This window comes from Eleutherodactylus coqui, chromosome 8 (genome assembly GCF_035609145.1).
Source record: "Eleutherodactylus coqui strain aEleCoq1 chromosome 8, aEleCoq1.hap1, whole genome shotgun sequence".
NCBI lineage: Eukaryota > Metazoa > Chordata > Amphibia > Anura > Eleutherodactylidae > Eleutherodactylus > Eleutherodactylus coqui.
In genome coordinates, this window is record NC_089844.1 from 151,635,684 (window position 1) to 151,650,029 (window position 14,346).

Below are 14,346 nucleotides of genomic sequence, written 5' to 3' on the forward strand. Positions count from 1 at the left end.
GTGCCGATAACAGTATATACAGTGCAGTACACACATTGCAGTATATACAGTGTAGTGCAGGTAACAGTATATACAGTGCAGTACACACATTGCAGTATATACAGTGTAAAATACACATCCAACAGTATATACACAGCAGTACACACACACTGTGGTATACAGACATTACAGTATATACACTGCAGCATACACACTGCATTATATACAGTGCAGTACTTATAGTGCCATAACCATATGTTGCAGTGTACACAGTATATAATACAGCCACATTGCAGTAGATGCAGTGCAGCCTCCAGCACACACTGCAGAGCACTGTACACAGGCCCCGCCCCAGCAGCTGTCACTGGATCCCTGGGGAATGCTGCGCGTCCACCTAGCCTGGCGCAGGCCCCGCCCCCCGCAGTGACAGCTGAACCTGCTGGCCGGGGCTGCTCGGCTTTCTTTTGTTATGGTGCGGGAGGAGGGGGTGGGGGAGGGAGCGCCGCGCTGTGATTGGCCGCCGCGGCTGTCAGTCAGCTCCCCGCTGGCCCCGCCCGGCGCCTCTCTCCCGGTTCGCTCCAATGTCTCAGTAAGCGGCGGAGAGCAGAGCGGGGGAGGCGGCGGATGTCAGCAGCGGCGGCGCTGCTCCCCGGGATGTGAGTGCGGCCCCGAGCGATGGGGGAGGACCCCTAGTCCCGGACCGCGCAGCCCGACCGCCATGGCGGCCAAGGAGAACCCGTGCAAGAAGTTCCAGGCCAACATCTTCAATAAGAGCAAATGTCAGAACTGCTTCAAGCCGCGCGAGTCCCACCTGCTGTCAGACGAGGACCTCAACCAGGTGAGCCGCCCCGGCCTCTGCGGCGCCCCCTGCTGGTGTGTGTGCGGGCGGCCTCCAGGGGGCGCTGGAGGACAGCAACTGTGCCGTGCATACCCGGGAGGGGGCATCACTGGGAGCCCCCGCACCCCAATCCCGGACTGCTGCACCCCAGTGTCTGCCCTGAGGGTCCCCCCAGTCCCTGGGCTGTGACCCCTGCACCCCTGTGTCTGCCGTGGGGCCCCCCGGGCCTGGGCTGTGACCCCTGTGTGTGTCCCCGCGTCTGGACTGTGATCCCTTTACTCCCTAATGTCTGCCGTGGGGGTCCCCCGGTCCCTCGGTCTGGGCCGTAACCCCTGCACCCCAGTCTCTGCCCTAAGGGTCACCTCTGTCCTCTGGTTTGGGCTGTGACCCCTGCACCCCTGTCTGTCGTAAAGGTCCCCCCGGGTCTGGGATGTGACCCCTTTAATCCCTAATGTCTGCCCTGGTGGTCCCCTCTGTCCCTGGGTCTCGGCTGTGATCCCTGCACCTCAGTATGTGTCCTGGGCGTCCCCCGGTCCCTCGGTCTAGGCGGTGACCCCTGCACCCCAGTGTCTGCCCTCGGGGTCCCCCCGGTTCCTCAGTCTGGGCTGTGACCCCTGCACCCCTGTGTCTGCCCTATGGACCGCTCTGTTCCTGGGTCTGGGCTGTGATCTCTGCACCCCAATGTCTGCTTGCAGACTGGGGCTGTAACTGTGCCCCCAATATCCCCCCTGGGGAATCAATCCTGGGGGTCCCCTTTGCTTCGGACAGACTGCTGTACCCCAATGTGTATTGTGGGGTTCAGTCTTGGGGATCACCTCTTCCTCCAGACTATCTGCACCCCAATGTCTCCCCGTGGAGGGGGTCACCTCTGCATCATCCAGACTGCAGCCCCCCAATGTATGCCCTGGGGTGCAGTCCCAGGTGGTCGTCTGACTGCACCCCAATCTCTGCATCGGTGGGTCACTACTGCCTCAGGTTTGGGGTGACTGTCGCACTCCAGCATGGGTCATGGGGTTCAGCCTTGAGGGGTCACCTCTGCCTCAGGCTTTGCTTTGGCTGCTGCACCCCACATTAAGGCCGGTAGAAGCATTGATTTGTAGAGCGCCCCCTATTTACGCTCCTTCGGTTATAACTATTGGGGTGGCACTCTATGGATTATTGGGGTGTCCTCTGTATGTCTGCATCTGGTGGATACATCCCCTAATCGTCTCACCTGTGGTGATCTGTGAGGTTAGGGTTAATCCCCCTCCCCCCAGGTTGTTACATTGTATGTTTACTGAGGTGACAATTGTTACTTTGTTGCCACTGACTGTAGAACCCATGAGGTCATGTGACCTGTCACTGTTCTGCTCCTCCACGCTGCGTTTGGGTTCTCGGACCTCTGGGACTTGCTTTAGGCCTGGTTTGTTTGCCTTTGGCGGTGGAGGGGTTAACCCGCGACCATGAAGCCTCGGGCCGCCGCGTTCTTCAGCTTTATGGGCTGCACTTAGTGGTGGAAATTGCATATTTCCTGAGCGTGCGGCAGAATTCCTGCTCTTGGGAGCAGCGAGGAGTCGGGGATCGTCACCCCCGTCCGGGAGGAGGAGGGGGGACACAATGACCGTCTCATCAGGAGCGACTCATCACTTCCAGACAAGTTTTTGCTTTTCGCCTTTTTGGCGCTCGGTGTCAGTATTTTGGGCCTTCCTGGCGGCTGTCAGTGCATTGTAATGGCATGAATGGCTGTAGTCATGGCGCCGGGCTTATGTGTCTCCACAGCACAATACACGGGGGTCCGGTGACAGCGCGGATAATAGGAGGGTAGAAACTTCTATCTGGGGCTTGTAATGTAAGACGTCCCCGTCCGCCACTAGATGTGTACTGGGGGGGGCGGCATGTTGTGGACTTGGTGTCGTACCTTACGAGGGTGGGAGCCGGTTATTAGCGGAGCGCTTTCCTTTAAATACATGTGAAGATCCATTTCTTAATTAATACCTATTAAGGTGGGAAAATGCATCATAAGTGTGACTCCAATGAAATATTACAGTTTATATATAGATCTAGGCTACATGGAATGTTGTCACTTTGTAAAAATATCACATCACTGATCCCGAGTTACACCCTGTATTATACTTCAGAGCTGCACTCACTATTCTGCTGGCTGAGTCACTGTGTACATACATTACTTATCCTGTACTGATCCTGAGTTACATGCTGTATTATACTCCAGAGCTGTACTCACTATTCTGCTGGTGGAGTCACTGTGTACATACATTACTTATCCCATACTGATCCTGAGTTACATACTGTATTATACTCCAGAGCTGCGCTCACTATTCTGCTGGAGGAGTCACTGTGTACATACATTACTTATCCTGTACTGATCCTGAGTTACATACTGTATTATACCCCAGAGCTGCGCTCACTATTCTGCTGGTGGAGTCACTGTGTACATACATTACTTATCCTGTACTGATCCTGAGTTACATACTGTATTATACCCCAGAGCTGCGCTCACTATTCTGCTGGTGGAGTCACTGTGTACATACATTACTTATCCTGTAGTGATCCTGAGTTACATCCTGTATTATACTCCAGAGCTGCACTCACTATTCTGCTGGTTGAGTCACTGTGTACATACATTACTTATCCTGTACTGACCCTGAGTTACATCCTGTATTATACTCCAGAGCTGCACTCACTATTCTGCTGGTGGAGTCACTGTGTACATACATTACTTATCCAGTACTGATCCTGAGTTATATCCTGTATTATACTCCAGAGCTGCACTCACTATTCTGCTGGTGGAGTCACTGTGTACATACATTACTTATCCTGTACTGATCCTGAGTTTCATCCTGTATTATACTCCAGAGCTGCACTCACTATTCTGCTGGTGGAGTCACTGTGTACATACATTACTTATCCTGTACTGATCCTGAGTTACATCCTATATTATACTCCAGAGCTGCACTCACTATTCTGCTGGTGGAGTCACTGTATACATACATTACTGATCCCGTACTGACCCTGAGTTACATCCTGTATTATACTCCAGAGCTGCACTCACTATTCTGCTGGTGGAGTCACTGTGTACATACATTACTTATCCTGTACTGATCCTGAGTTACATCCTGGATTATACTCCAGAGCTGCACTCACTATTCTGCTGGAGGAGTCACTGTGTACACACATTACTTATCCCGTACTGATCCTGAGTTACATCCTGGATTATACTCCAGAGCTGTACTCACTATTCTGCAGGTTTCAGAGCTTATATCTCCTAACATGTTACTTTGGGTCCCCAGCTCAAGTTTCCCTTCAGCCCTCCTCATAGCCGGTGAGAAGTGTCCCTCCCCAGTTGCCCCTATCCTCCTTCCCAATGGGTGATGTGAGGATGATGCCCGGGCTAAGGTTGGCACTAAGTTGCCTATGGAAGAATGTTACTATGTGAACCGCCAGACATGGAGATCTCTCCTGCCCCTGAGATTGGTGCGGGAGGGTAAACTATTTCCTGTGTTCCCCTCTAGGAATGCCCTGGTGCCAGGAGTGTCCCGTATGCCCCTATCTGTGACAATCTTCCATTATGCAGGGCTGATAGGAGGTCTTCCATTACTTTGGGCATCTCTCTGGGGGGTGCGGTGGGTCACCTTCCAGGATCGGTCGCTCCCTTGAGACCTGGCAGTTCTGCGGCTCCCGTTTGGAGCCCCCGAGGAAGTCTCGTCATCGCTGACACGTGTCTCCTGCTCCGCCGACGTGTCTTTCCCAGGGCTCTATGTACGAGGATTTCAGGCCCCCACAAGCCCGCTCTGAGTCCTCACCCCTGAGCTAAGCGCCCTGGTTGAGGGAAGCTTCTCCAGGTTGGCGCAGCCACCTCTGCCCCGTGCCACGAATTCAGGCATTTACAGACGGGTGCAATATAAGGAAATGCACCTTAAAGAGGTTGTCTAGGATTCGAGAAACACGGCCGCCTTGTTGCGTACACAGCGCCACCCTTGTTCATATGGTTGTGTCTGGTATTGTAACTTAGCTGCATTGAAGTGAATGGGAGCTCAGCTGCAATAGCAGACACAACCCACGGCCAAGGGTGGCGCCGTGCTTAGAAGGAAGCGGCGCTGTTCTTCTAACCGTAGACAAGCCCTTTAACAGAACGCTCGCCCTGAAGTCTGTCTTCTTTCTAGGTGCGGTGAAGTTGAATGCAAGCTGCTATTCCCTGTTATCAGCTGATTTCAGTAAGGCACGCAAAATGTTCACATGTAATACGCAGCGCAAATTCTGTCATTGCAAATTAACCCCTGCTGTTGCCCATATTACCACCAAGAACCAAAGGATCCGGAGAGAGCTGGGTGACAACCAATATGGCTGCCGTCGCAGCTTACCTGAACGATAAATGGTTATATCACGCTAGTTGCGCCCCAAGGACGTCGGTAAAGCCGGGCGACGTCCCTGCGGGAGCCATATTGGATGTCATCCGTTTTTCCCTATTGGAGAGCCTCATTAGTCTGGAGCTCGTGCTGCGAAGCCTTTTCCAGAGTCAACAGTTTGGGGGTCGGCGACCAGGATGCGGCCCCCCTACTTTCTGCAGACTCTTGATGGGATTGTTGTTCTTTCCTTCTTCCTACGGAATCTGGATCCTCGCCTTTGATCTGGCCAATTATTTTGGGAACGCCTCTGTCGTCGCCTCCTTGTGTTATCTGGGAGGATGCACCGCGTCGGTGATGTCCTGTGTTGATGGCCGTGGAGCAGGGCTCCTGACCGGGCATGCTGGGATGTGTAGTTCTGCAGAAGCCGGCGGGTTGTGTTGGCTTTGCCGTAGAGCCCTGGTTATTTAGGATGCGCCCCTGATAATATGTATTGTACATCCGAGCGCGGGATTAGGAGGTGGATACGGGTTGTGCGTGTTGGCAGCGGCCGCTGTGTACATAGCGCGTCAGTCATCCCCCGTGGCTCCTGCCAGGACATGAAATACTATACAGAGCGGCACAATTAATCCCGGGCATTACTACTCTCCATCCAGAGCCAAGATGTTCTGATGGGTACAAGACATATGAGTGCCGCGGGCGGGGGGCTCAGCCGTACAAATCATGAACACGAAGCCCCCAACAAGTTCTGGCACCTGTTATTTGCCGGGTGGTATTCCTTGCATCAGATTCGGCCGCCTCTGTAGGTCTCCGGGCGGACCCGTTTCTGATATAAATCCTCAGTGGGGTTTGGACCTTACGGAATGGACTCTACACCATCCTACTAAGAGATGGGACCCCTGAGCAAGAATGAAAAGTAGGATTTATGTCCATATATTAACTTAGTGGGGCTTCTTTAGCCATAATGACATCAGATACTCTCCATGGCATACTTTCTACTAACGTCTGATGAGCTTCAGCTGGTATTTCCCTCCATTCATCCTGCAAATGTCTGACAAGTTCTCTCAAAGTAGATGGACCCTGTCCTGACCCGACGTTCCAGTTCGTCTCAAACATATTCAGTATCTTCAGGTACGGACTCATGGAACATTCATATCGTCAAACCAATGTAAATCAGTGTTGTGTGACAAGGGACGTTGTCTTGTTGTAAGTATGGCCGACCATTCCCAGAGTATTGTAACATTATTGTCTAGACTGGCAGGGTTCACCTCTGTGTTTATGGTTCTTTTCACTACAACCAACGGAGAGAGACCATGTCATGTAACACATCCCAGAGCATACCGGAACCTCCGCCGTACTTACCTGCTGGCACAGCACATTCAGGTAAAAGGCGTTTCCAATCCTCCTCCACAGCCGGGTACCCCCATCCGATACGAAAATGCAGCATGATTTGTTGCTCCATAGAACGTTCTTCCATTGCTCAACTGACAATGATGAAACTCCTTGTAGACAGCTGGTGATGCATTGCCTCTGAGAGAACTCCTCAGACGTTTGCAGGATGAATGGAGGGAAATTCCAGCTGAAGTGTATCAGACGGTAGTAGAAAGCATGCCACGGAGAGCATCCGAAGTCATTAGGGCAAGAGGAGCCCCACTGAGTATTACCATATGGAGATAGATAGTACTTCTGATCCGTGCTCAGGGGTCCAGTCATGTTTGGTCGGACGATGTACTATCGGGCTCCTTCTACACCGACTGATTAATCCTTCATACAAGCACATGCCAGAGACCAGCCAGTTCACACAGGTAGATACATCTCTCTGGTCATATACGTTTGCTGTAGCGGCGCACGTGAACAACTGAACTATCGCTGTTCACACGCACCAACCAGCTAAGGATGATTTTCATGCCTGCATAGAATGAATGACTAATGAGGTGAACGAATTCTCATTCGCCATCCCATCGTTGGGGGGGGGGGGGAGGGAGGGGGAGAGCTTGATCTTCTGTGTGGACGATATGCTGCACAAATGATTGTAGGTCTGACATCCACATGCGGTATCCGACCCGTTGGTCTGAGCCCGGCCTAATTGGATGCTGAAGCTAAATGCAGTGTATTTGTCCCTGTTATCAGCCATGATTAATACTCTATATCACGTATCTGCAGTGCTGAGAACCGCCAGAGACGTTGCCGCATCTAACCGATATAAACCGCCCCTCTTGCTGGGTGACCTGGGAGTACCTTGGGAGTTGGCGTCCCATTATTAGGGTGCTGTAGATCCTTGCTGGGTGACCTGGGAGTACCTTGGGAGTTGGCGTCCCATTATTAGGGTGCTGTAGATCCTTGCTGGGTGACCTGGGAGTACCTTGGGAGTTGGCGTCCCATTATTAGGGTGCTGTAGACCCTTGCTGGGTGACCTGGGAGTACCTTGGGAGTTGGCGTCCCATTATTAGGGTGCTGTAGACCCTTGCTGGTTGACCTGGGAGTACCTTGGGAGTTGGCGTCCCATTATTAGGGTGCTGTAGACCCTTGCTGGGTGACCTGGGAGTACCTTGGGAGTTGGCGTCCCATTATTAGGGTGCTGTAGACCCTTGCTGGGTGACCTGGGAGTACCTTGGGAGTTGGCGTCCCATTATTAGGGTGCTGTAGACCCTTGCTGGGTGACCTGGGAGTACCTTGGGAGTTGGCATCCCATTATTAGGGTGCTGTAGACCCTTGCTGGGTGACCTGGGAGTACCTTGGGAGTTGGCGTCCCATTATTAGGGTGCTGTAGACCCTTGCTGGGTGACCTGGGAGTACCTTGGGAGTTGGCATCCCATTATTAGGGTGCTGTAGCCCCTCCTACTGATGATGTTGCCCCCGCGTTCCTTTGGCTTTCACGGGCTGACCAGTCGTGGAGGAGACTCCGTTTTGCATTTCTGCTTTTGCGCTGCGGATCGTGAGGGGGGGCGGTTGTGACTTTGCCGTCTCCACCGAGTTCTCTGGTTGTGTGTGGGCCGGCCGGTGACATAACAGCGTAATCCGCTGCGGTGATGTAACCAGTAATCTCATTGCATTAATGAGCCTGTGCCAAGTGACTCACGCCGGGAATGTTGGCTCCCTTCTCCGGGCGCCTTGCAAAAGATCCTCCAGTTTTCTTTCTTTCCCCTAATGGGTTAAGTACAGTTAAATGTTTAACTCCTTTGATGCTGGTGTGAGGAAAGGAAAGGATCAGCTGGCTATACAGGAGTTAATTAGCCCCAGCTAGGATATCGGGTATATACGGGGAGGAGATCTGTTATACTCCGCCTTATTTAGGCTGCGTTCACATATGGCGCGGCCCCTGCAACAGATTAATGTCACGGAGGGGTACAGGGTCCATATAGCGGAGCTCTGTACCGCCATACTAGGCTCCATGTCACCTCGTATGTAGGGCTGAGAAAAGACACATGTCCATCCAGTCCAGCCTGTTACCCCCCCCCCCCCACCCCCACCCCATGTTGATCCAGAAGAAGACAAAAAAAACAATGACGTAGAAGTCAATTTTCTGAATTTGAAAGCAATTCTCCCCTGAGGCAAAGCTGAAATATCTCCATTCTAGAATATCTGGAGACCCTCCAAAAAGTAATGCAGGACCCCGCAAATGAATATAGGTATTGTATTACAGCTCTAGGAGGCTATAAGTAGCTATAATATGGCTGTGTGCACGAGGCCTTAAAGGGGTCGATCCCCGCCGATGAGCTGATCGTCCGTCCTGCTATCAGTGCAGCGGGTCTAGATGTCCTCGTTGGTCGTCGGGTCCAGATATCCTCGTCTGTCATCAGGACCAGAAGTGTAACAGGCTTCGCTCCCACTGAAATCAATGAGTGTAGTTGGCTATTACACTTCCAGCTCTGACCACCGATGGGGGCATCCAATTGTTGGTGAGGTCCAACAATTTGAAGAATGGGGGTCCTACTGCTGGCCCCCATTGGTCTCAAGAACTGGGGTCTGGAGTCTCCCATGATGAAGTAGAGTTCAAGTTAGTGATCTCTGGAGACGCCATTGACATGAATTAAGCGGTTCTGCATATCTGCCACCGCATTCATTGCGGGATATTGCAGCCCCCTGTTCTTTGGCTCACGGGGGTCCTAGAGGTCCGAGTCTGATCTCTTTAATGAAGAGGAGCCATAGGATGCTTATAATAAAGTTCTTCTGTTCTGGCACCATTAAAAGCCATGAACTGTATTGGGTTTGCAGCCTGATTGGCCATCGGACATCACATGGTTGTCCGCGACTTGTTTCAGCACATGCCATCACCTACAGGAGGCATCTTGGCCAGTCAAGCCAGGAGGAGCTGTAAGGGTACGTCCAGATGACGGTCGGCTGTGGAATTTCTGTGCAGCAAAAAATGCGCTATTTCCAGTAAAAGCGGCGCGGATGTGATTCGCTGCGGAAAATGCGAGACAGAAATTTGCGCTGCAAAAAAATGCAAGTGGACCTTGAGGACAATATGGTGTAAAGTCTGCCCCAGAAGACCGCAGAGGGGGCACGGGTGAAGACTTCAGCCCCCTCGTTCTAGAGATCAGGGGGGGTCCGGCTGCTAGGACCCCCACTGATCTATACTTTTGACCTCTCTATAAGATGCCAAAGGTTTAGTGAGAGTGCAGGGACCCCTCAGTAAACGCTGTACCCCCTGTAACATACAGGAGGGCCCCTAACTAGTAGTTGGGGATGGCGCGTCGGACGTGTCCCCCCTGTATGATGGCGGGTGAGGTGTGGTGTCTGCTCACAGGCTATGGCGCTGTACCCATGAGGCAGGACCAGTGATCTCGTGGGGTTGGTGGAGGACATGGCACCATTGGGCTGCTTATCTTCCCGGATTATCATAATTAATGGTTTCCGAAGCGTCTTAAGTGTCTCATTACACAGAAGGAGGTGGCTGCTGTAGAATTGGGAGCCTCCAGGGAAGCGGAGGAACTGGTTGACACGGTCATATCCTCAGGTTAGTATGTAGATGGGAGTACCTGGCCGTCCAGGCATTCAGTACGTGAGTGTCCGCAGCGGGTTGTTACCCTGTATGCACTAAATGCCCTTTATTAGACCCCATCCAGTAACACGTTGGACTCCTTTGGCCTTCAGATCTGCAGTAGTTCTCCATGGTGTAGATTCCACCCGGCGATGAAATCCTCCTGCAGTAATACCGGCCCCTGCGGACAGGAAGCTTCTTGTAGTTGCTGCAGATTAGATAGAGGTGCTGACATGTTCTGATCAGCTGACAGGAAGGGGTCATCGATTCATGCTGCTTGTGCCAAATTCTACTCTTTGCTCCTTCATGCTCCTTGTGTGAATGAAGCACCCTTTTGTTAATGTTCTCTCCTGGGGTTTATAGGAGGTCTGTGATTTCTGTACTCCGCTGCTCTGCTGTTGGCTCTCAGGCTGTCAGTACTTGTATGGGACTGCAGTGTTGAGGTGGTTGGTGCATTATTGGGTTTCCTGCGGCATCGGCGAGGGTCCTGCATGCTGCTTCATATGGGATTGGGGGGTAAGATGTAGAATTGCTTCAGATCTGTATACGTTATGGGACATTGTGCTGGACCAATACATTGTAACGACACCCCCCACCCTGTAGGTCTCCGGCATTCACAAGACTACAGCTCCCAGTGTGCACCGACAGCGCTGGGGACTGGAGAAGGTTTTATAAAAAAGTAAGTTGAAATGATTTTTGAGGAGCCTTTTAGGGTAAGGACATGCAGCAAATCCAACTAAATCCCCTGGGAAATCTGCATCTCTGAAATCTGAAACCTCTGTGACCCCCTTGGATCCCTTTAAATGGGAATCTACATTAGATGGGAAGAACCAGCGATCTGAGTGATTCCAAACAGGCCGGGTCATCTGTGCTAGACTAGACTAGCCGGGGCCGGGATGTTACTGCCAACTGCATGGGGTTTTCTTGTTTGGAGGGTATATGGAGAATGGTGTGATCGAGGAGGATATCCTGTAGACGGAGACAACTCATCACTGAAAGGGGTCAGAGGAGGATGTCAGGAATCATTCTGACCAACAGGAGCTGCACAGTCAGCTGAATACAACGCTGGGGCTCCGACTAATGTGTCTGACTGCACGGTGGGCTATAACTGCAGACGACCAGTTCCTGTGACTAAGGGCCATTTCACATGGAGCGCATCCAGCGGGCATCCGGACGGTTAGCATTCACTGTAAATGCCTGCCACGACTGAACAACCAACCAGAACTTCTTCACTTCTTGTTCTTCATTCAGGTTATGGATGCGGATAACGGAATGACGCATCATTTTGCGTACTCAGGCAGTCGGTCACTAAATGTCTGTTTACGGTAAATGGGGGCGGGCGGCTGGAATGATCCCCGGCCCGCTCCGCCTCTGCTCGACCATCAGAATGAAGATCACTGGGACGACCTTTTGGGCATCTGCGCTGAATAGGCCATCCTGACTGCGGTTTCTGTATACAGTGATATGTTGAAGCTGCAGAAGACAAACTACAACATTTCTAATCCCTATTGTGAAACGATTCTCAGGCCAAATTACATGCTTACGGGGGGGTGGGGTTGGGGTTTGTCCGGGGTTTGCCCCCGGGTTTGCCCCCCCAAGCATGTTCGTAGCCTTTAAAGCGCCATTTTCTTAAGACGAAGCGTAGACTTTGCATTGTGCACGTAGGACAGACCATTTCGCAGCAGCCACTTATCTCTTACCATTGGATCAGTCCCCTTTAATGTGGGGTCTGTGTGTTGGATCGGGGGGGCGGCCCGTCCTTGGGCCGCTATGTGATGCGTAGGCTTCCTCTGTGCACAGCGCCATTGTTCTGGAGGTCGCATCATGTTTTCCGATGACAGCAGCTCTCGCCAAGATTAATTGTGTATTAATATTTTCTTCTGTGCTCTGGCTCCGAGACACAAACCGTCCAGCGAAGCCTTGCGCACATTACGTCAGCTCCGACGCGGCTGCTCATCGTCTGCCGGGCTCTGGGATATGTTACAGGGATGTTTACACGCACATAAGTGGATGTCAGGGGAGGGGGGGCTGGACGCTCCGCCGCTGTCCCCGTCCATCACACACGGCGCTCAGGGATTTCCTTCTGTTTTTGTACCTTCCTAAAAGTGGCCAGACAGCTGCCGTCCGAGGTAATGGGGGTGCTGACAGCGACAGCTGGACACGACCCCCGGGCAGCGGGCTGGGAGCTGCACATGTAAAGAGGTTCTGCAGCATTCTACTAGACTGTTTGTCAATAGGATCGTTCTTGTTTATATTCATTCCGTTACTGCTGAGGGGTTGTTACAATGTATCAGTGTGGGTAAATGCACCAGCTGAGGGTTTGTTACAATGTATCAGTGTAGGTAAACGCATCAGCTGAGAGTTTGTTGCAATGTATCAGTGTGGGTAAACGCAGCAGCTGAGGGGTTGTTACAATGTATCAGCGTGGGTAAACGCAGCAGCTGAGGGGTTGTTACAATGTATCAGCGTGGGTTAACGCAGCAGCTGAGGGGTTGTTACAATGTATCAGCGTGGGTTAACGCAGCAGCTGAGGGGTTGTTACAATGTATCAGCGTGGGTTAACGCAGCAGCTGAGGGGTTGTTACAATGTATCAGCGTGGGTAAACGCATCAGCTGAGGGTTTGTTACAATGTATCAGTGTAGGTAAACGCATCAGCTGAGGGTTTGTTACAATGTATCAGTGTAGGTAAACGCATCAGCTGAGGGTTTGTTACAATGTATCAGTGTAGGTAAACGCATCAGCTGAGGGTTTGTTACAATGTATCAGTGTAGGTAAACGCATCAGCTGAGGGTTTGTTACAATGTATCAGTGTAGGTAAACGCATCAGCTGAGGGTTTGTTACAATGTATCAGTGTGGGTAAACGCATCAGCTTAGGGGTTGTTACAATGTATCAGTGTGGGTAAACACATCAGCAGCTGAGGGGTTGTTACAATGTATCAGTGTAGGTAAACGCATCAGCTTAGGGGTTGTTACAATGTATCAGTGTGGGTAAACGCAGCAGCTGAGGGGTTGTTACAATGTATCAGTGTGGGTAAACGCAGCAGCTGAGGGGTTGTTACAATGTATCAGTGTGGGTAAACGCAGCAGCTGAGGGGTTGTTGCAATGTATCAGTGTGGGTAAACGCAGCAGCTGAGGGGTTGTTGCAATGTATCAGTGTGGGTAAACGCAGCAGCTGAGGGGTTGTTGCAATGTATCAGTGTGGGTAAATGCATCAGCTGAGGGGTTGTTACAATGTATCAGCGTGGGTAAACACATCAGCAGCACAAATCTCTCTTCTCTGCTGCTAGTTTGTTACAATGTACCATTACAGTCCAAGCGATGTACCTGGGCTGTAATCCGATATCATTGATCGGAATGACTGGTTTTCCTGGTTCTGTGGCCGTATTTCCTCACCGCCCAAGGAAAGCTCAAAGGACTTTTCCCATTAAAGCCATTTATTCCCTATCCACGGATATCTGATCACTGCGGGTCTGACCGCTGGGGCCCCTACATCTGCACACCCTCAATACCCCCAGTGTTGGGCGCGGTGGTGCACACATGTGACTGCCTCTTCATTCATTTCTATGGGACGGGTGAAGATGGTGCCATTGGTGAATGGATTGGTGGTCACACGTGCTCTGCCGCTCCATGAGGCATTTGTGTGCCTGGCTTGGGATGACCGGAGGTCCCAACAGTCGGACCCCCAGCGATCAGACGATTGTCCTGTGGATTGGCGGTAAATGCTTTTAATGGGGAAACCGTTTGAATCAATTTACGAATCCTGTGATCGCCGTCCGTCCGCACGCTGGCATTGAAAGGCGCGCATTTTCACTTCTCCATTTACAGAATCGCGTATTCTGAGAGCGGAAGAAAAATTTCAGTGCGCTCTATTTTGCGCGGGATCCGCGTGGACAGCCTCCCTTGATATCAATGGGGGCCGTTTGACCTGCAGCCCGTACGCAATTAACATTGTATATGGACTGCGGCTACCTGTGTCATTGCTAAGTGACTACGCGGGATATACACGACGCAATTTCTACGGTGACGCTGATTTTTGGCGACGTGAGTGAGACTTTAAATATCTCATCTACAGGCTGCAAAAAAAAAAGTCGTTCAGAATCCGCACGGAAAATAACCTGCGGTGCGGATTTACCATCCCCAGAAGGCCAGTCCATGCTGCGGGTGCTCACCACCCCAAATTAGTGGATAGAATCCATGGCAAA

General features: G+C 51.7%; 1 protein-coding gene across 4 annotated transcripts in view; it reads left to right on the plus strand.

Annotated features, from left to right (window-relative positions):
• Window positions 1-533: 533 nt before the first annotated feature.
• The window catches only part of MPRIP (myosin phosphatase Rho interacting protein), a 117,523-nt gene continuing 103,710 nt past the window's right edge, over window positions 534-14,346 (plus strand). For all 4 annotated transcript variants that reach the window (XM_066576700.1, XM_066576699.1, XM_066576702.1 and 1 more), the window contains exon 1: window positions 534-817. In XM_066576700.1, the coding sequence (XP_066432797.1) occupies window positions 698-817 (120 nt within the window). In that variant the 5' untranslated portion in view covers window positions 534-697. The remainder of the gene's footprint in view (window positions 818-14,346) is intronic.